At 44.6% G+C, this 23,222-nt stretch overlaps 1 protein-coding gene across 6 annotated transcripts in view; it reads left to right on the top strand.

Moving 5' to 3' along the window:
* The first annotated feature begins 7,453 nt into the window (after positions 1 to 7,453).
* srrm1 (serine/arginine repetitive matrix 1) overlaps positions 7,454 to 23,222 on the top strand; it is an 83,135-nt gene continuing 67,366 nt past the window's right edge. For all 6 annotated transcript variants that reach the window (XM_072501116.1, XM_072501114.1, XM_072501113.1 and 3 more), the window contains exons 1-2: positions 7,454 to 7,539; positions 20,485 to 20,574. In XM_072501116.1, coding sequence (XP_072357217.1) covers positions 7,519 to 7,539; positions 20,485 to 20,574 — 111 coding nt within the window. In that variant the 5' untranslated portion in view covers positions 7,454 to 7,518. The remainder of the gene's footprint in view (positions 7,540 to 20,484; positions 20,575 to 23,222) is intronic.

The raw sequence follows: 23,222 nt of genomic DNA, 5'->3' as shown, positions 1-23,222 counted from the left end.
CAAGATCTGGTTAATAAATAAATTTAAAATTTTTTTTAAAAAATTATAATAATATGGCACTTACCTCACACCAATGGGTCTTATTATTAGGTTAGAGGAGGAGGGTGGGTGGGAGACACTACACGTGTAGTGTCTCGGGTTTCCTCTCCAACAGAATGTATTGGTTGGGGGGGGGGGGGGGGCCTTCCCAGAAGTCAGCGGGTCAAACTTCCGGTTCCCGCCTTATATTTAAAAAAAAAACAGAAAAGAAGAACAGAAACGGGACCAGGTAAGTGATTTTAAAGTAAATACTCACCTCCCAGAAGGCCCTTGCGCACCACTCCCGATGAAATCCAAAGGGCTGCTCCTGCAAAGGTAAGTGTTTTTAAAGTACCCTATGTCAGTCGCGATTGAAACATCTACAGAGCATGAGCACGCCAAAAATCGGTATTCCCAATACAAATCAGCTGAAACTGTGAAACTTGCCTCCCACGAGACAGAGAGTGTGCAGGTCATCATCCGGATGCAGCTCCTCAGCCTTGATGAAAGCGGCCATTTCGCACGCTCTTCCCGGAGCCCCACGCATGCGCGAAGGGAATGGGATAACGAAGCGGCCGATCACCACACTGCGCAGGTGCGAATGTCTGCCGACCGGACTGCGCATGTGCGACGATGCAAGGAGCGTTAAGACGTCATGACGTGCCCAAACTGCGGCACCGCCCACTTAAAGAAACACTGCCCTGCAAGAGGCAGGCGGTTTAAATTGCGGAAAGCCTGGACACTATGCAGCCTTGTGCAGGTCTGCACCACCAGTCAAGGATCAGCATTCCCAATTCCAACGCAGGCGCGTTCGGAGTGTCCAACAAGGTTGACAGGATTCTGATCCTAGCAGTATAACGGGTCCAGAGGACGATTGCCTGGAGTCCCCCTACCATGTGGGCATCATCACCACACGTGAACATGCCTCACCGACATCATCACGGACCCTGCCCATCCTCACTGTGGATTCTGCGGACGAATGGCGTGCGGTGATGCAAGTAAATCAATGCTCCATCCGTTCATGCTGGACACAGGTGCTTCTGCCGATGTCCTTTCATAGGCAGATTTCAACCGCATCAAGAAGCCACCCAAGCTCCTTCCAGCAGTCTGCCAGCTCCTGGACTATAACGGCAATGCTATCACAGCACTGGGATCCTGCCATCTGCTTGTCTCCAACAGGAGCATTCACGCAAAGCTAAGGTTTGAAATCGTCAAGCGAGACAGGGCCTCCCTGCTCGGCGCGCATGCATGCAAGCAGCTAAATCTTGTGCAGCGGGTCTACACAATGACCTCCCCCGACATGGATCTTCAAGCCGGCATTGACGACATCCTCGCTCAGTATCCGGATGTGTTTGACGGGATGGGCACTCTGCCATAGCGGCACAAGATCCTGCTGCGGCCTGATGACACGCCTGTGGTCCATGCTCCACGCCTGGCGTCCATGCTCCACGCCTGGCCCCGGCTCCACTGAAGGAGCGCCTGAAGGTGCAGTTAAAGGATCTTCAGGACCAGGGCATCATCTCCAAAGTTACAGAACCGACTGACTGGGTCAGCTCGATGGTATGTGCAAAAAAGCCTTTGGGGGAGCTGCGCATCTGTATTGATCCCAAGGTTCTCAACCAGAATATAATGCGGGAATACTACCCCATCCCGAAGCGGGAGGAACTAACAAGTGAGATGGCACACACCCGGTTCTTCACAAAGTTAGATGCGTCACACGGGTTCTGGCAAATCCAGTTGGGTGAGTCCAGCAGAAGTATCTGCACCTTCAACACACCGTTTGGCAGGTACTGCTATAATCGTATGCCATTCGGCGTTGTCTCTGCCTCAGAGATCTTCCATAGAATCATGGAGCAGATGATGGAGGACATTGAAGGGGTTCGTGTGTATGTGGACGACGTTATCATTTTGTCCACAGCCCCTGCAGACCACATCTCTCATCTCCAGCAGGTATTCCGCCGTGTCCATGCCAATGGCCTCAAGCTGAACAGGGCCAAGTGTTGCTTTGGCATGTCGACACTGAAGTTCTTGGGTGACCAGATATCTCAGCATGGTGTGCGCCCGGACACAGACATGGTCAAGGCCATCAAAGCCATGAAGACCCCTGAAGACAAGAAGGCGGTGCTGCACTTCCTAGGAATGGTGAACTTTTTGGACAAGTTTATCCCAAACCTCGCCTCACACACCACGGCCCTCAGACACCAGGTGAAAAAGTCTACTGCCTTTGAGTGGCAGGCAGCTCATCAAGCAGAGTGGTTGGAGCTGAAAGCCAAGCTCACCACTGCACTTGTATTGGCATTTTTGACCCTGACAGGGAAACAAAAATCTCGACAGATGCGAGCCAGGACGGCATCGGCGCAGTGTTGGTCCAGCACGATGACACCTCATCCTGGGCACCGGTTGCCTACGCATCACGGGCGATGACAACCACCGAGCAGCAGTACGCCCCAATTGAAAGGGAATGCCTGGGCCTTCTTACTGGATTTCTCAAGTTCCACGATTATGTCTACGGCCTGCCAACGTTCACCGTCGAGACGGAACACAGACCTCTGGTCCACATTATCCACATGGACCTGAACGACATGACGCCCCGCTGCAACGCATCCTCCTCAGGCTCAGACGGTATGACTTTGACTTAGTGTACACACCTGGCAAGGAGCTCATTATTGCGGATGTCTTGCCCGCTCCATAACCTTGCCTGCCGACCCACCGGCATTCATCCAACAGATCGAATCACAGGTGCAGCTGTGGACCAGCAACCTCCCGGCGTTGGATGAAAAAGTGATCCGCATTCGCGACGAGACAGCAAAAGACCCACTTCTGCAGCGTGTCATGCACCACCTCACCAATGGCTGGCAAAAAGGGCAGTGCCCTCAATTCTTCAATGTGAAGGACGACCTGGCGGTGGTTGATGGTATCCTCCTCAAGCCAGATCGCATTGTCATTCCACTCAGTCTCCAGAGCTTGGTGCTCCGGCAAATCCACGAGGGACATCTGGGTGCCGAAAAATGCAGGTGCAGAGCCAGGCAAGCTGGCTACTGGCCTGGGATTAGTCAGGACATCTCAAATATGGTCCTTAACTGTCTGACCTGTCAACGCTTGCAGCCAGCACAGAGCAAGGAGATGCTTCAGCAGCACGAAATCGTGACCTCCTCGTGGTCCAAGGTGAGCATCGACCTCTTTCACGCCAATGGTGGTGATTATGTGCTAATCATCGATTATTTTTCCAACTACCCAGAAGTCGTGAAGCTCTCGGACCTCACATCCAAGACCACCATCAAGGCCTGTAGGGAGGCATTCTCCAGGCATGGTATTCCACTCACTGTCATGAGTGACAACGGTCCTTGCTTCAGCAGCCAAGAGTGGTCAAGATTTGCCCAGCTATATCAGTTTCATCACGTCACTTCCAGCCCACATTACCCGCAGTCCAACGGGAAGGTTGAGAAAGGGGTGCACATACTGAAGCAGCTCATCTGCAAGGCCGCGGATTCTGCTTCTGACACCAACCTTGCGCTGCTTGCGTACAGGGCAACACCTCTGTCTACCGGCATGTCACCGGTTCAACTCCTGATGAACAGGGACCTGCGGATGACTCTTCCAGCCATACACTTGCCTGATCTGGGTCACCTCCGGTGCTGCAGAAGGTGCAGCAACTCAGGGACCAGCAAAAGCAGGGCTATGATGCTCACGCCACCGATTTGCCTGTGCTATCCCGGCGGATGCTGTTCGGATCAAGCTACCTGATGGAGGCTGGTCAGCTCCAGCGGTAGTTGTTTGCCAGGCTGCTCCTCGATCGTATGTTGTGAGTATGGCTGATGGCTCTGTTGTGCGGTGAAACAGACGGGCACTGCGCACAGTAGCCCGCCCGCAACCACATTCTTTGTTGTTTCCATCTGTTATTGTGCCACCTCCTGACACCTCGAACCACGAGGCCACCAGTCCGGTTGCAATCCCGCCCATCAAGGCGCCGTCTTCCCCACCACCACCTCTCCGGCGGTCTACCAGGATCAGACTCAAACCTCAGAGACTGGACTTATGAACATTTGTTTTGTTTGTTATGTTCTGTTTTTGCACATTAGACACCTGTTTTCACATGTACATATGTTCCCCTCTGCCATTTCATGTAAGTTTTTCGGCCTACGCATGTAAATACTTTCACATATGCTACAGAAAAACATTCCAAAAGGGGAGATGTCATGATATGCAGACATGCACATAATGAGATACAGACAGGCAGCTAATGAACACAGAGAATAGGACATAACCAATCAGCAGGCAGAACACTTGTGGGTGGTTTCCCACTATAAAAGGCACGAGGCACTCACACTCTGCCTCTTTCCATTGGGGACATCTACAGAGTGAGTCAGGTGTATATATCACGTAACACTTATAGCACGTGGCTAAGAGCTAGTCTGGTTCAGTCAGACAGAGTAATCACACTTAGGTTAGCAGAGAGTCGAACTCACAGAGAACTGTGCTAACTGTGTGACAGGTTCAATAAATCAAATTGAACAAACTTCAAGGCCTGCAGTATATTTCAGTTATAGCTGCATCCAGTTGCAGCCCGTGTTATCTCAGTGTGCTGAACACGACAGTGGCAGCTTGTGTTAATCCAAATTACATAACACAACAGAGATTACCCTAAAAATCTCCTTCCAGTAACCCTCCAGCTTTGGACAGGACCAAAACATATGGACATGATTCCCCCCCCCCCCCCCCCACCCCCCCCAACGTTCACACACATCTTCTACCTCCTCAAAGAGCCGGCTCATCTTCTCCCTTGTGAGGTGTGCTCGATACACCACCTTCAGCTGTATCAACCCCAACCTTGCACACGAGGTGGAGGCGTTCACCCTCCGGAGCACCTCACACCGAAACCCCTCCTCCATACCCTCACTCAACTCTTCCGCCCACTTTGCCTTGATCCCTTCCAGCGGCGCCTTCTCCACTTCCAAAATAGCCCCGTAAACCGCCGATACTACCTCCTTCTCCAGTCCCCCTGTCATCAGCACCTCCTCCAGCAATGTGGAAGCCGGCTCTACTGGGAAGCTCTGTATCTCCTTTCTGGCAAAGTCTTGCATCTGCATGTATCTAAATATTTCCCCCCAGCTCCAGCCCGTACTTTTCTCCCAGCTCCTTCAATCCTGCAAACCGGCCCCCAAGAAACAAATCTTTTAGTGTCCTAATTCCTTTCTCCTCCCATCTCCGAAAATTTCCATTCCACTTCCCTGGCTAAAATCTATGGTTCCCCCGAATCGGCATTTCCCTTGATCCTGATCCCAACGCGAAGTGCTGGCAAAACTGCCTCCAAATTCTCAATGAAGACATTACTATCGGACTCCCTGAGTATTTCCCCGAGGCCGTCGGGAGCGGTGCTGTTGCTACCACCTTCAATCACGACCCCTACATTCTGACCCATTGGGAGTCAACCCCTCTAACCCAACTCACTATCTTTTCCACATTTGCTGCCCAGTAATAATACATCAGGTTCAAAATGTCTGGCAATCTTGAAAGATGGCATATAAATGCTAGTTATTTTTTTTTAACAATCACCCTTGCTTCCGATTTCAAAAAATTAATTCATGGGATGTGGGCATAGCAAGCTTGGCCAGCATTTATTGCCCATCCCTACTTGACCTTGAGGTGTTGGTGAGCTGCCTTCTTGAACTTCTCCATTCCAGGTGGTATAGGTACACCCACAGTTCTTTTATGGATGGAGTTCCAAGATTTTGACCCAACGACAGTGAAGGAACAGTGATCTATTTCCAAGTCAGGGAGGTGAGTGACTTGGATAGGAAATTCCAGGTGGTGGTGATGTTCCCAGGTGTCTGTTGTCCTTGTGTTTCTCGCTGGTAGTGGTCGAGACTTTGGAAGGTGCTGTCTAAGGAACCTCACGGTAGCACAGTGGTTAATGTTGTGTTCTGTTGTCTTGCCGTTGCAATGATGCTCGCAGAACTGCTGATGACTTACTTAGAATGTTTTGTTGATTAAACACGTGAAAGGATAACACATAGAATATATACAGATTGATTAGCTCTGGCAATAACTCAATGTGTGACTGTCTTTGTGTACGCCTTACTACCGACTGGTGAGTCTGCCACATCACGTGACCAAGGTCTGACGCCACCAGCTGGTTGGAGGTCGCATTGCTAACTGCATACAATCTTATTCACAGACATATTACCATAGTTAGCACTGTTGCTTGACAGCACCAGGGGCCTGGGTTTGATTCGCTTTGGTCACTGTCTGTGCGGAATCTGCATGTTCTCCCTGAGTCTGCGTGGCTTTCCTCCGGGTGCTCCGGTTTTCTCCCACATGTCCTGGAAGACGTGCTTGTTAGGTGAATTGGTTATTCTCAATTCTCCCTCGATGTACCTGAACAGGCGCCGGAATGTGGCGACTAGGGGATTTTCACAATAACTTCATTGCAGTGTTAACATAAGCCTACTTGTGACATTAATAAAGATTATTGTTATTGGTGAGTTCCTGCATTGCTTCTTGTGGACAGTATACATGTCTGCCACTAAATGTCAATGGTGGAGGGAGTGAATGTTTGTGGGTGCGAATCAAGGGGGCTGCTTTGTACTGGATGATGTTGAGCTGCTTGAGTGTTGTTGGAGCAGCACTCATCCAGGCAAGGGGAGACTCTTGACTTGTTTCTTGTGGATGGCGGACAGGCTTTGGTGAGTCAAGAGGCATGGTACTTGCTGCAGGATTCTTAGCCTCTGACCCGGTCTTGTAACCCCAGTTGTTATATAGTGAGACGAATGTCAAGTCTACCTAAACATGTGCAGTGAGTTTTTCAGAACTATAACGGATTATAGAATCCCTGCAGCAAGAGGTCATATTTTTAAATGAAAGATATGTGAGGCAAGCAGCAATTTTTTGAATGTAACTAGTTATTTTTAAGTTGCTGTAGCACTTGTGAAGTGGGTAGGGTCATTCTTTACGTTAACCAAATAAACCAGGGGCTGGTTTAGCACAGTGGGCTAAACAATTGTCTTGTAATGCAAAAAACAAGGCCAGCAGCGCGGGTTCCCGTACCGGCCTCCCCGAACAGGCACTGGCATGTGGCGACTCGGGGCTTTTCACAGTAACTTCATTGAAGCCTACTTATGACAATAAGCGATTATTATTAATATTAAATCAACTCAAACGGATGAGCACAGTCAGAAGTCTTACAACACCAGGTTAAAGTCCAACAGGTTTGTTTCGAATCGGAGCACTGCTCCTTCCTCAGGTGAATGTAAATTGATGAGGTGTTGGAAGGAGTAAGTGTGAGTGTCACGTCTTTCCGAAGTAGGAAGAGCGCCGCCTCGGCCGTTTCCGTCACTCGGCAGCGCCGCCTCGGCCGTTTCCGTCACTCGGCAGCGCGGCCTCGGCCGATTCCATCACTCGGGCAGCGCGGCCTCGTCTGTCTACGTCCACCGGAAGCACCGTGTGGAACGGTCGGGTAAACCGGAAGTGAGCGATCAGGCAGCCCCTCCACAGACAGACAAGATGGACGCGGGGTTTTTCCGCGTAAGTAAAGCAGCGGTCAAACGAAGCCTTCTTGTCGAACACGACTAGCAAGTTCCTCCATTGTAGTGGCGGTTGAAACATTTCAGGCCACCGGCGGATCTGCTCCGGTGTTTTAAACGCATAAAACTCGAGTCTTTTCCCCCGAACACACAAAGCTGCGGATTCGGCCTTAGCAACCGAGCGGGAATGAAAATGGCGGCGGGTGGCTGGCAGGCGCTTTGGTGGGTGGGGGGGAACCGTCGTGTGAGATTGGTTTCTGTTTCCCCAGCTCCTCCGTTCAGTCTAATCAAACTCACATTGAATATAACTAGGGAGCGCCATGTGGTAATTTAGTTCTGCTCCAATCCCTCGGGGCCGGTTTTAATTTTCCTGACGAATTGATTCCACTGCGGCAGGCAGTTGAGGCAAAGGCTCAGGAAGTGGCCATCCGATACCGAGCAAATAGTTGGACATAATTCGAATCTTAACCCGCTTCCTTCGAGTCGTTTGAACTCCGTCCCGTTTTTGTCACGAATGTTTCAAACGTTATCCTTGGGTTTTTTTTAAAGGTGAAATTAAATGAGTCCACTCGGGTCTGATTCCGTTAAACAGCGTGGTGGCAAATAGAGCGCGGTGTGGTTGGAGACTCCGAAGTGGGCCCGAGTTACCGTGTACAACTCGCTTGGGAAAAGATAACCCTTGAAAATTACTTTCGAACTCAGTTTACATGCATTATACATATGCATTTAGATCAGTGACTAGCTCAAAGGAACTTTTAAAAATATTTTCACTGGAATCGGCAATAGCAGGTACTCGGGAGTGAGTTACAAAGTTACAATTTATACTGGATTCTTGATTTCCATTGTAGCTTTTGTGGAGTTCAAAATAGATTCAAAAGTAAATCGTCGCTAACCTCTTTGCGTCGATGATTGGGAAATCCCAAGCTTCACTGTTATGGGACACTTAAATGCTTGCGCGAGTGTTAAATGCAAATTGTGTTTCATGGAAACTGAACACATGGCAACACTTTATTGAACCAATTGAGCCTAAAAATTCATAAGTTCAGAAGATATAGGAGCAGAATTAGGCCATTTGGCCCATCGAGTCTGCGCTGCCATTCTATCATAGCTGATATGTTCCTCATCTACGACCTACAATGTTTCAGACCAAGAGCTGGATTGTGAAATCAGCCAGAGCATCCCCTCCCTAGAACACATGACATAGGCAATTTAGCCTCCCGAGCCTAACACCCTCAATGTGATCATGGCTAATCCCATCCTGGCTTCAACACCACCGTCCTGCTGGTTCTCCATAACCCTTCAACCCATTAAAAATCTGTCTAACTCCTCAAGTTTACTCACTGTCCTGCATCCACTGCACTCTGGTGTAGTGTATTCCACAGATTCACAACCCTTTAGGGGGAGTAGTTTTTCCTTAAATCTGTTTTAAATTTGCTACCGCTTATTCTAAGATTATGACCTCTTGTTTTAGAATGCCCCACAAGAAGAAGCATCAGCTCCACCTCGACGTTATCCATCCCTTTTAGCATCTTGTATACCTCAATTGGATCTCCCCTCATTCTTCTGAACTCTATATAGGCCCAAACTGTTCAATCTGTCCTCTTAAGACAAACCCCTAAGCCTTTGGAATCAATCTAATGAACATCCTCTGAACTGCCTCCAATGCCACTACATCTTTCCTCAAATGAGGGGACCAAAACTGCACAATACATTCATTCCTCTTGTCCATTGATTCTCTTGTCATGGTATCTTGGGTCTTGGATGATTAAAACTTTTGCTCTTTAGCTTGGCAAGTTATGGAAGTTGGTTTCTACCACAAAATCTTATGCATGTCATTAATTTGCTGCAAAATAGCCTTTTAAGAAATAAAAGCAAAATGCTCTCCCTAGAACTCGACAGGTTTGGCAGCAACTGGGTCAAGAGAAGCATTTCAAGTCTTGACCATTCATCCAAACTTGCAAAAGTTAGAAATACTATCATTTTTGGCAAGTGAAAGGCAGGAGGGTGGGTCAGGGTGGAAGATAGGACAGGGTAAATGAGAAGTGATCATGGTGCAAGGCCAAAGCGATTGATAATGGTGCATGCAAATAAACTAGATTATGTCTGGGGAGATGTGATTGGCAGGGTCATGAAAACAAAAGGATAAATGAGAGAACATAGACAAATAAGAAACCAAATCTTTATTCTTAAAGGTTAAGTGCCCAGTCAAAACATAAGTTGCTGTTCCTTTAACTTAATTGGAACATTGCAGGAGGCAGAGGATGGAAAGATCAAGAGAGGGAGTACAGTGGAGAATTAAAATGTTGGGTAACTGAAAACTTGGTCTAGCTTTTGAACTGAGTGATGTTCCTCAAAGGGTTTATCCAGTCCGTGATGGTCTCATTGCAGAAGAGACCACATCATGAGCAGTGAATACAGGACACTAAATTGAAAGCCAATGGTATTTCACCTGGAACGTGTGTTTGGGGCCTCAGATGGTGAGAAAGGATTTGGTAAAAGGATGAGTGTTGCATTTTCTGTGACATGGGAAGGTGCTGTGGGGAGGGGTGCAGTCCCTTTGGCATGCTTAAAGGGAAGTGAATGGGGAGATATGTTTGGAGGTGGTGCAGAAGGAGGATGATCCATTGAACACAGGCTGGTGGAAGCTGAGGACAATGGGAACCTGGTCATTGTTCTGGAAGGGTGGGTAGGGCATTAGAGCAAGAGTGCATGGAATTGAGCACAAAAGATTGAGGACCATGTCAGCCATAGTAAAGGGGAATCCTCTTGAGGAAAAAGAACATATTGGTCATGCTAACATTGAAGCTTGCAACAGAGAAACTGGGGGAATGGAGTAGAATTCTGACAAGAAATGGGGTCCAAGAAGGTGCAGTTCAGGTACCTATGGAAATCAGTGGACTTTTAATGAATATTTTATTGCCAATATTCTAGAAATGGAAATTGAAGTGCAGAACCAAGGACCCATATGCGTAACCAGAGTAACACTGGACACTTTACAACCTTCTGGAACACAGTTCAACAATTTTAGATCATACCCATTGCTCCCATTTTGTTTCTTTTTGCTGGTTTGATTTTTTTCTCTCTTTATTTCCTTTGCTTTTGGGTGGCAGCTTTTTCTGATCCTGCCATTCACGTATCCCCCAAACTTATTTAATTGCTTAGTTCCATTATCACTCCCATTGTCATTTGAACTTTCCTTGCCTCAGTTCTTTCATAGATCTTACCTTTAATTCTTTGAACCACTTTCACTCATAACCAATAACGTTTCTAACTTCCCAGTTTTGATGAAAAGTTGCAGGCTTGAAATCGGTTTTCTCTCTCCACAGATGCTGTGGGACCTGCTGAGTATTTCTAGCATTTTCTGCTTATTGTTTCTCATTTCCAGCATCCTTAATATTTTGTTTATAAAAAGGAGGAACAAGTTTTGACTAAAACCTGACATTTACCAGCTTTTCCTTTGACCTCTTTTAAAATTACAAGACTTTGATGGTGCAGTCTTGGTTACAGCCACAGGCTGAGTTAACCAATTATGCAATTGCCTCGAAAGAGAAAATGCTGGAAAATCTCAGCAGGTCTGGCAGCATCTGTAGGGAGAGAAAAGAGCTAACGTTTTGAGTCCAATGACTCTTTGTCAAAGCTTTGACAAAGAGGCATTGGACTCGAAACGTTAGCTCTTTTCCCTCCCTACAGATGCTGCCAGACCTGCTGAGATTTTCCAGCATTTTCTCTTTAGTTTCAGATTCCAGCATCCGCAGTAATTTGCTTTTGTACAATTGCTTCTTCCGTGACCCAAGAATTTTGCAACTAAAACGTAGATATTTAATATTTGATATATTTAATTAGGTTCACCAATCTGCACACGTAGAATGTGGAAAAGAATTACCCCAAGATAATTTATTAGAGGTGCAAGGAAAACATGAATGCTCAATCAAATAAAGTAGCAGTAAGAGCTTTGACCAAATAAGCTTGGTTGCTGAGCTCTAGGGATGATTGTCAGGCTAGAGGTGTGAAGTGGTGAGATAATCAGATTTAAACATAAAGAGAATTTTACTTTTGAGTTTCAGCCAGTGTGGATTCGTCAGGACAGGATTGATGAGTGGGTGGTGCTTGGTAATACAAAACCAAAATGCTGGAAATACTCAGGAATGGCAGTACCTGTGGAGAGTAACAGAGTCAATGTTTTAGAACCGAAGATGTGGGCAATGTAGTTTTGGATTTGTTGAGGTTTATGGTGGTTGGAAGGTGGGAGGGCCACCACAAGAATATGGTAATAATGAAGTCTGGGGAGGTATGAAAAAGGCACAGCTGTTAGTGAGCAATGTTACAAAGTGTTCTAAATCAGAGGGCAAAACTGGCTGATGGACTTCAATGCTTTGTATCTGAGTCACACAGTGGAGAAACAAAGGTGAACAGTATATACATTTCTACAAGCCAGTGCATAGGTACAAAGGGCAATCAAAATAGCTGATGGAAAGTTAGTCTTTATCTCAAGGGAATTGTAATTCAAAGGCAAAGACGTGATGTTTCAGGTGTACGCAGCTGTGGTCAGACACCATCTGGTGTACTGTTAACTTTTGGATGCCATGTCTCAGGAAGGATATATTTTCCTTGGGAATCAATACAAAACAGATTCATTAGAATGATACCAGAGCTTAACTAGTTAAATTACAAGGATAGATTACATGAATATGGTTTATATTCCCTTGAGTTCACCATGACTCGATTGATAGCATTTTCAGTTGTGCGTTTTAAGGGTTTTGCATTCAACTGCCGCTCCAAATATTTGAGTACATAATTTAGGCTGACACTTCAGTGCAGTACTGATGGATCGCTGTGTTGTCAGATGTGCCATCTTTTGGATGAAACATTAAACTGAAGCCTCACTTGTCCTCTCAAGTCGACGTAAATTATTCTGGCTATTATGTTTATATCAGTCACCATGACTAGAACAGATTATCTGGTTGTTCTCTCTCATTACTATTTGTGAGGACTTGCTATGCGCAAATTGCTAAGTTTCCTACTTTGCAATAACATTTAAATATTGTTGGTTTTGGGAAGTCCTGAGGTTATGAAATGTGCTACGTAAGTTATTTCTTTGGGTTTAGGATGAGGGCTAATCTAAGGTAGATACAGGGAACTTATCCTCTAATTAAGGGATCTAGAATGAGAGAGCACAGTCTTAAAATTAGTTAGGCCATATAGGAATGAAATGATCATTTTCATACAATATAGTGCTATTCTGGAGCTTGTTATGGAACTGGGCATAGATCAGATGGGCTGAATATCCTCCTTTTGCGCTGTGAATTGAGTGATTGAATTGGATGGGTACAAGAGACTGAATAGCCTCCTCCCATGTTCTGATGGAAGTCTTTGATGGAAAGGAAGCTGGGTTTGCTTCGCATTGCACAGAGTATTGGAATTCTTTAGTGGTTCACATGGGGTGAGGGTGAAATTAATGGGATAGTTTGTGGCAGGGAGACTATAGTTGATGCTTTGATCCATCAGTATTTAACTGAATGAAAGTGGAACTGATTGATTCTGGCAGCTCAGGTATTGAAATAGTTCAGAAAGGTAGAACTGGGCATTGCCTGTAAATGATGAGCTTCTCTAATCTCTTGCAATGTATTATTTCATTAACGTTGATGGATTGTGTTGCTTGTGTCTAATGCAACTGTATCCTTTTTGTGAATAACATAGTATTCCAAGGGCCAGTGTATTATACAGCATAGAATCATAGAATATACAGTGCAGAAGGAGGCCATTCAGCACATTGAGTCTGCACCGGCCCTTGGAAAGAGCACCCTACTTGAGCCCCACGCTCCACCCTATCCCTGTACCCAACCTAACCTTTTTGGACACGAAGGGCAATTTAGAATGGCCAATCCACCTACCCTGCACATCTTTGGACTATGGGAGGAAACCGGAGCACCTGGAGGAAACTCCACGCACACACGGGGAGAACATGCAGACTCAACACAGACAGTGACCCAAGCCGGGAATGGAATCTGGGACCTTGGAGCTGTAAAGCAACTGTGCTAACCATTGTGCTGCCCCAATCCATTATAGATTTGTGTTCTACCTTAGCATTGTTAGACATTTTAATTCCATTGTCGCATTATACATTGAAAGGGACATGCAACACTGTTACATCCAAGACATGTTCCAAATCGTCCTGTGCTGATTTACGTTTCATTTATTGTTTGAATAGCTGAGTCCTTTCCCTATTCCTACTCTCAAGTTGGTGAGCCATGCAATGGTGCAAATCTGCAATGAATGTCTTCATCTACTAGATTGCAATATTTCGATCTGTCTCTGAAATATTATCAGGGCATCAACCAAACTTTATTTTGTCATTACCAAGTACACTGAAATCTTTTTTTCAGTAGAGGTCTGAACAGTGCCAAAAAGGATTTTCTCAATAAAAACAAAATACTGTGGATACTGGAATCTGAAACAAGAACAGAGAAAATGCTAGAAATACTTAGCAGGTCTGGCAGCATCTGTAGAGAGAGAAAACAGAGTTAACGCTTTGAGTCTGTATGATTCTTCAGAGCTAAAGAGAGGGAGAAATGTGTTGGATTATATACTGCATAAGAGGGGGTGGAACAGCTGGAGCAGAATAGAAGGTCATTGATTCATGGGGGCGAGGAGATATTGCAACAAAAATGTAGCAAAACTTAAGAACAAGTGGCAGATAGCCCAGTTGCGAAAGGTGGGAGGATTTTTGCATTGGGACAAAAAAATGTTTGGGATATAATAAGGTTAAGATAAAGGAGAAAGGTCACAGCCTAAAGTTGTTGAACTCAAATTGAGTCCTGCGGGCTATAATGTGCTTAATTGGAAGATGAGGTGCTGCTCCCCCAGTTTATGTTGGAGGTTTTCTTTACCCTCCCTTTCCCACCAGCCTCACTTTCCCACCAGCGTCTGTGAACCTCAACATGTTTTTCATGCACATCTGTTTTAGCTGAAATTAGAATAGAGCTCGGGTTGCATTTAGAACTTCCTTGGCCTTTGTGGATTGATGCTACACCATCCTTGACATTTACTAAGTCATTCATTCACTCACTCATTGCTACAGTAAATTCTGGCCCAAAATCTTGTGTGAAGTTTGTGAATATTAACGGAAATATTGAGACAAGACTTGTAGCCTTTGACTCACTCCTATGTACCTATATATCATATAATATATATTAGCATATTTTATGTATAGTAATTGCAATTGCTTTCTGACACTTTTTTTCTAAGTCATTGGTGTTCACTTCAAATCGCTCAATAAAAAGTGGAAATCCACTAAATGTTTATGAATCAAAATTCAGAGGATAGTTTGAGGTTTGTTGTTCTGGCTTCTTATTAATCTGAATTCCTTTCTCTTCCACTGATCAGATTACAAGACAGCATTAACCATAAGGTATCCTCTATAATTTATATACTGAATATATATTTTGTTTTAAATGCCCTTATTATACCAGTGAGCTGTCTAGGTAGTGTGATGTGAAAAGATAACGCAGTAGATTGTTATATATAAAAGTGCATGGTATTGTGTGATAAATTTTTATTTTGGTAGTAAATTAGTTTCTAACGCAGGTATGTGGATTATTCCTTTCGTGAAGGCTTATTTAGTGTTCTCTTGCTTGATGGTATGATATTGTGAATCTCAACAAGTGATATATCACTGAAATGTATTTATGCTGCTATTGCCATTAGCTATTTTAATTTTTTTAAATGGTGGAAGTTTAGGACTTTCTTTTGACCAGGATTTTGTTTTCATCCACTAATATAACATTAGGTTTTCGGTTTAATTCTAGATCTACAACTTCACTGTAGTCTGTAAATTCTTTATTGCCTCCCTCTTAGTTACAATTGTTGTTAATTCTTCTGGGTTACTATAACCTTATTTTCTGTAATGTTTGAATTGTTTCTGAGCAAACCTAGCCTCTTGGGACATTTTGGTTTCATAGCTTAAATTCGGATCTTGTATATGATTTGACTTGTTTATGAGATACTGTATCTCTTGCCAATAATCTTTAGCAAAAAAAAATTCTAACCCAGCTGGTTAGCAGTCATAGATGACATCTTTATATGGGGTGGAAGTAGCGACCTTATTTTGTATCTATGACCGTTTTTACTCAATATGAAGAGACAGTGAATAATATTTGTTTGAAATTTTCTTTAGGCTCTGATAATCCGATGAATGTTATTTCAGGACTCAGAAAAGCTTGGCCAGTCTGGGAGTTGGTAAATCACAAGAATGGCAATGCAGTAGAAATCTTATTTTTGGGGAAGGAAACATCTTTTATTACATATCAAGCTGAATGGAGCACCTTTCCACACTGCTTGAAGTGTTCTTATCTCAAGTAGAGTTCAGGCAAGAAGCAAAGAGCTCTCTACCTAATTCTAGACTTACCACAGTGTCGATATTGCCATTTCCTGTACGAGCTATCCTTGGAACTTGCTGATTAGGATTGCCAAATGTTATGTCTTGAACCCACAACCAGAAGGTATTGGTTGAGATGGCTTGGTCATTTATTTAAGGCACCTTATAGAGAGAGAGAGGAGATTGTTTCATCCTATCACATTCGTCAAATCCACATTTCATAGGCTATTTGAAAATGGGTTACCATTGGTACCATGTGGAAGTTTAATTTACATTAAATCACGCCGCAGAATCTTCTTCTGTTTTCATCAAGTGCTGATTTCAATTTAAAGATACTTTTTGCAGGCTTTGGATTTGTTTGTTGTCACGTGTACCAAGGTACAGTGAAAAGTATTTTTCTGCGTGCAGCTCAACAGATCATTAAGTACATGAAAGACAAGGAAATAAAAGAAAATACGTAATAGGGTAACACAAGGTACACAATGTAACTAGATAACACCGGCATTGCATGAAGCATACAGGGGTCTAGTGTTAATCAGGCCAGTACATAAAAGGGTCGATTAGGAGTCTGGTAACAGTGGGGAAGTAGCTGTTTTTGAGTCTGTTCGTGTGTGTTCTCAGACTTTTGTATCTCCTGCCCGATGGGAGAAGTTGGAAGAGTGAGTAGGCCGGGTGGGTGGGGTCTTTGATTATGCTGCCCGCTTTCCCCACGCAGCGGGAGGTGTAGATTAAGTCAATGGTTGGGAGGCAGGTTCGTGTGATGGACTGGGCTGTGTTCACAACTCTCTGAAGTTTCTTGTGGTCTTGGGCCGAGCAGTTGCCATATGCAGCCAGATAGGATGCTTTCTATAGTGCGTCTGTAAAAGTTGGTAAGAGTTAATGTGGACATGCCAAATTTCCTTAATTTCCTGAGGAAGTACAGGCACTGTTGTGTTTTCGTGATGGTCGCGTCGACATGGGTGGACCATGACAGATTTTTGGAGATGTGTACCTCTAGAAATTTGAAACTGCTAACCATCTCCACCCCGGCCCTGTTGATGCTGACAGGGGTTTGTACAATACTTTGCTTTTTGAAGTCACTGACCTGCTCTTTAGTTTTCCTGGCATTGAGGGGTAGATTGTTGTCGCTGCACCACTCCACTAGGTTCTCAATCTCCCTCCTGTATTCTGCAGTGGATCATGGCATTCTGGGAGTATGGAGGTCATATGCTTCATGACCAACCTCTCAAAGCACTTCATTACGACTGAAGTCAGGGCCATCGACGGTAGTCATTGAGGCACATTGCCTGGTTTTTCTTTGGCACACTGATCAGGAACATGAATCTAGAGAATCTTGATATCTAGAAGTGTCTTTCTAAACACACATTTGAAATAAACTTGGACACCAGAAAATGGCCATTAGTTTAGAAAAAGTGGCATCCAAAAATATATTAATTGTTCGGAGATGGCTGAATGTTGTGATATTAGCAAATGAGTCTTATTCCCCATTGTGCTACACTGGCTTATCTCATCGAGGGCAGCATTCAGGGTATCATAATTAGCTCCAGTGTCCTTGGTCTTGGCAGGGATTGGTTCCCATTTCTGTTCAATATCAATGAACCAGTACTGGGAAGTTTGTATGTGGAAAGGATTCAGCATGGGTGTATTCCATTTTATAGTTCAGTGATTTGCTGATATTGTCTAGCATCACAGTTAATGAATGCACATTTGGTTAAGATATCAGAGCACTGCTAGTACCTCATGGCATTGTATTTGAGGAAGAATCTGTTCTTTGGGAAAGCAGAAGATAAAATTGTAATGGGGAGCATTAATTAAAAGAAGCTGCAATTAATTGGTATATTGATAATTAATTGAGATTGGGTCCATTTCTATGTGTGATGAATGACTCATTTTGCACATAACCAGTGACTTGCAAGGAATCGTTTAACTCCTGCTTGCCAAGCAGATATTGAGTAAGGGCTGAGCAAAATACAGTTTGTGCAGCTATCAAATACTTTTTACACCTGCAATCAAAGGCAAAGCAAACATCAATATGTTACAAACAGAATAGCTTTGTGTTTTACTTTGAATAAATAATTCGGTTTTCTTTTGTAGTTGAGGACAATATCATTTCCCAGCTGCGTTCAACCTAGTGTAGCCCATCTCTATTATCAGTGCCGGTTATGGTATGTGCTTGGCAGTATTTATCCCAGTGAATAACAGATAGCTGTTGTGTTTTTCCATAGATTCCCTACACTGCAGAAAGAGGCCATTCGCTCCATCGAGTCTGCAGCGACTCATCGAAAGCGCACTACTTAGGCCCACTCCTCGCCTTTATCTCCATTGATCATGGGCAACCCTAATAACCTGTACATCTTTGAACACTAAGGAGCAATTTGGCATGGGAGGGAACTGGAACACCCGTGGGAAACCCACGCACATGTGGGGAGAACCCAAGGCCGGAATTGTACCCGGGTCCCTGGTACTGTGAGGCAGCAGTGCTAAACACTGCTTCCCCGTTTGAAAGCTATACATTTCAAATCCATTGAAACAAGGTGTAATGCAAATACAAGAAACAACTGCTTCAACCTGTAGCAGTTTAATTGCAATATTTCCCAGGTAAACGCCTTGCTAATTATGTCCCAGGAAATCCCTTTGAAAGGTTTGCGCACAGTGACACCACCAAGCAATGCAAATGGAATTTTAATGTAATTTGCCAAAAGAATCAGAAGAAAGATGAGAATTTATTTTACACAGCAAGCTATGATCTGGAAGGCACTGCTTGAAAGAGTTGCGAAAGATTTTGCGATAATTTTCAAAAGGGAATTGGTTAAATGCGTGAAGGACAGTAAATTGCAGAGCTGAAGGAGAAATGTGGGGTTAGGGTATACTAATTAGCTAACTTACAAAGAGGCCTCCTGTGCTTTATGATTCTATGAGCTGAACAAGCTAATCTACCGCTGCTGTATGATGGTTGTAGATTTCGCAGTATCTTAAATAACTGGTCTGTAGTCTTGGTTGCCTTGCACCCTTATAACAGCTGCATATTTGCAAAATTATACACTTCCAAGTTGTCTTGGCAGCAGTCAGACTCGTTGAACAGTGTTTCAAGAGAATCTGATGCACTTAGGAATTATTTTCCTTTGATCTTCCTTTTCCATCTAAAATATGCCGACTATAAAACCTAGCATCTAGAGTAAGAACCTATCTAGAGTAAGAACCTATCATATCAGTTTTAAAGCATTATTTCGGGCAGCTTCAAGCATCTTTACATTTGGAGGTAGATAAACACGCTTGTATGACAGCATTGAAAATTATCATTTTGTATTAAATTTGTCTCTAACAATGATTGCAAATAGACATATAAAGAGATGAAGATGAGTTATTGATCAGACTATTAATCGGCCTAGAGAAATAGAATTATTTCTACCAATTTAGAAATTTTGTTTAAAAATATCAGTTATGTACAAACAATTGTGGGATATCACATAGCAAACCTAGACCAATGTGGATGCCTTTGAAAAGGAAAAGTCTTCTATTTATGCATTAAGAGTTTATTAACTATTGCCACCTGGAAACTACAAATTGCTTGTGGAAAAATGTTGACCCATGGGTTACTTTGTGTTAGAAGAAGTGATATATCCATTGAGATGATTGTAATTTAATCTTGTTCAGGTAGTTGTTCAAAATGCTCCAGGATTTCACCACCTTTGATGCCATCTAACCTAATAAATTTGGTGTTTTGCGATGTCCATTCACTTTTCATTTCATTTAGGTTATGAAATCTGCATTAAGGTTCATGTTATGCGCCTGAATTTTTATATCTTATAATTTATTAACAAGGCAGCTGACATTCCTGTTAGTTCACCTGAACTGTTATATAAAAGTGGATGGCTGCATTAGTTTGTGTTATTGGTCAGCTGCCTGACTATTCTCTGGTATTTTGATGCCTTAAGAGGTATGATCAGCATACTGGGTTTGCATTTTGCTGGCATGAGGCATCTCATGTATGTCTTTAGTTTTCTGCATCCTTCAGCTCGGAACGTTTGTGCCGTAGCTTGCTGAACAAGTGAGCTGATAAGTGGTGAGTGTAGTAAAGGAATCTAGGACCTCAAAGAATGGTGGGACAAACTGTCTATTTCCTTAACACCGAGATTTAAGGACTGAGAAATGGAAACAATGGCAGAGGGTGAATTATAGTGTGTGAGTTGGAGTCAAATTGGGTACATTGGATAAACTAGGGAAGGAAAGGAAATTTGGTTTAGGAGCGAGAAAAATGAAAGCATGAGAGAAGTGTACTGAATTGTAGGTTTGCTATTTTAAAAAACTTGACAATTGACTATGTTCAGAAATGAGGTAGGAAAAAACTTCACTTTTTCTTGCCAGAGCGATTGACAAGGCTGTTGACACTTTTTCCATGGAGTGTTTAGTGGACAATTATGCACAAAATGGCTTGTATTTCTCCAGTAAGATCCCATTCTTAATTTCTAACAGTCTGATACTGGGGGAGGGATAATATTGTAATTCCATTAAAAAATGTGGTTTGAAAATACGTACGGTGCTCTTACTTAATAATTTAAATTTTTCTTTTAGGGAACCAGTGCAGAGCAAGACAACCGTTTCAGCAACAAACAGAAGAAACTCCTAAAACAGTTGAAATTTGCAGAATGTCTTGAGAAAAAGGTAATATATTCTAATTTTAGCTTTGTACTTCAGTACTACCACCACAGCTTGCATATATATCATGTATTTAATGCAGTAAAGCATTGCAAAGTTCTTAAAGGAACACTTCTTTATGGAACACAATTTGACACCAAGCTACATACGGTAAAATTAGGACACATGACAAAGTTTGGTAGAAGAGGTAATTTTTAAGGAATGCCTAATGGAACAGAAGAGAGGGAAAAAAGGTTCTGTAGGATGGGGTTTGTTCCTGAGCCTGCGACTAACTTGCATGGAGTGCTGTGACCTGAACAATTTACAATCTGCACTAATGTCTTGGATGAAGGGACTGACTGCATTGTACCCAAATTTGCTGTGATACGAAGATACTTGGGGAAACAAACTGTGCTAAAGATACAAAGAGCTACAGATCGGTTAAGTGAGTGGGCAAAAATTGGGTGGATATAATATGTGAAAGTGTGAGGTTGTCTCCTTTGGCGGGAAGAATAGAAAAGCAGAGTATTTAAATTGGTACAATTAGGGCTGCACGGTGGCACAGTGGTTAGCAATGCTGCTTCACGGCATCAAGGACTGGAGTTCGATCCTGGCCTCTGGAGTTTGCACATTCACCCCGTGTCTGCGTGCGTTTCTTCCGGGAAGAACCTGCTCATTCGGGTTCTGGTTAGGTGTGCTCTGTGCACCACTTCAAACTGCATGAGGCTGAGCCATGCGCAGGAGGAGATGGAGTTGGCCCTGTTCAGTGCTTTGCTCCAGAGTCCCCACCCCAGTTCGTCCTCCTATTTCCGTCCAGTGGTGTTTGGGCTCTGTCCAATAGCTGTCCATATATTTCCCACAGAGTTCCCCTTCCTTACTGTCCGTGCTCAGCAGGTCCTCTAATAGTGTGGTTTCCGGGGCCCAGGGGTAACCTACTGTCTCTTTGCAGGGGAAGTGTTTTATCTGTAAGTGTCTCATTTCCTGTCCTGTCGGTAGTTCCCATTCCTCCGTCAATTCGTTCAGCGTCGCTAGTCTATGTTGACTACTGTCAGCGTTCCCCCATCCTGTCTCCATTTGTTAAAAGTTGCATCTAGCATGGCTGGCGGGAATCTGTGGATCCCACAGATGGGGGCCATGGGGACATTTCGGTCAGCCTGAAGTGCTGTCTTAGTTGTTGTCCCCACGTTTTCAGTGTGGCTGCTACCACTGGACTCGATGTGTATTTCGTCGAGGCGAGTGGGAGGAGTGCTGCCGTGGCTAGGGCCCGGAGGGGCGTTCCCTTGCAGGAGGCCTCCTCCATCTGCATCCACTCCCGAGTTGGGTTTGTGCACTAATCCCCTCACTCTTTCCGCCGTTGCTGCCAGTGGTGGTATTGCAAGTTTGACAGTGCCAGGCCTCCTTTAAATTTTCCTCCTTTGCAGTACATTTTGGAAGCAGGCTTTGAGGATTAAGATCAGTCTGGATCCAAACAGGAAGAGGAACCTCAGCAGCACGTTCATTTTGCACTCTCCCCACCAGGGGACTACCGCTACCAGGCTGGTCAGGTTCCACGTGTGGATCTGTGTCCAGTCTCTGGTTATTTGGACCCCCAGGCATCAGAATCTGTTTTGGGCTATTTTGAACAGGAGTCCCTCCAGTGTAGTTCCTTCCCCGTTCAGGTTCACTGGGAATGCCTCACTTTTGCCCAGGTTGAGTTTGTAACATTGTGCCTCTTTGTAGCTGGAAGTATTCCGAGCTGGTGGTGTTGGTTTGAATGCTCACCTTGGGAGCATTGTACAGGTGTCTCACCCAGGCGGTGAAACCTGTTCCTAGCTCAAACCATTCCAGTACCTCAAGGAAGTACTTCCATTTGACTCTGTCGAACGTCTTTTCTGTGTCCAGGGAGACAATTCACCTCTGGTGTTCTTTTTTTGGGGGGGCAACAGCCGCCTGATGCTCACAGTGAGTTGCCTACCCTTGACAAAACCCGTTTGGTCTTGAGCGACCACCTCTGGTACACAGTTCTCCAGTCTTTTAGCCAGGATCTTTGCGAGTATTTTTGCATCCAAGTTCAGCCGCAAAATGGGTCTATATGATCTACATTCCGTTAGGTGTTTGTCTTTTTTGGGTATCAATGAGATTGTGATCTGCGCTAGCATGGGAGGCAAAGAGCCCCTTGCTAGTGAGTCTGCGAACATGTCCCTTAGGTGTGGGGCCAGGGCTGGTATGCAAATTGTTTAGAGAAGTCCGCCGGGAATCCGTCCGGTCCCAGTGCATTCCGGGCCTGCATGGAGCTGATGCTTTCCATGACCTCTCCCAGATCTATTGGTGCTCCCCCTGTCTAGCCTCCCCACGACTGACATTTCCAGTCCATCGAGGTACTGTTTCCTTCCTGCACCCTATCGGGGGGGGGGGGGGGGGGGGGCTCGGAGGTGTATAGCCCTCGGTAGAAGGTTTTGAATGCTTGATTGACCTCTTTTGGTTCCTCTACCAGTCTGCCTCTGCTATTCGTTACCTGGGCTATTTCCCTATTGTCTGCCTGCTTTCTCAGCTGGTGAGCCAGTAGGCGCCAGCCTTTCCTCTGTGTTTGTAAAATGCCCCTCCTGTCTGGCGGCGTTGGCACACTGCTTTCCTGGTGGATAGCAGGTTGAAGTCCATTTGCAGCTTTTCCTCTCCGCCAGAAGCTCTATGGTCGG

This window comes from Scyliorhinus torazame, chromosome 1, assembly GCF_047496885.1.
Source record: "Scyliorhinus torazame isolate Kashiwa2021f chromosome 1, sScyTor2.1, whole genome shotgun sequence".
NCBI classification, from domain to species: Eukaryota; Metazoa; Chordata; class Chondrichthyes; order Carcharhiniformes; family Scyliorhinidae; genus Scyliorhinus; species Scyliorhinus torazame.
The sequence above is the reverse complement of the archived record's forward strand: the minus strand, read 5'-3'. Positions and strand labels throughout refer to the sequence as shown.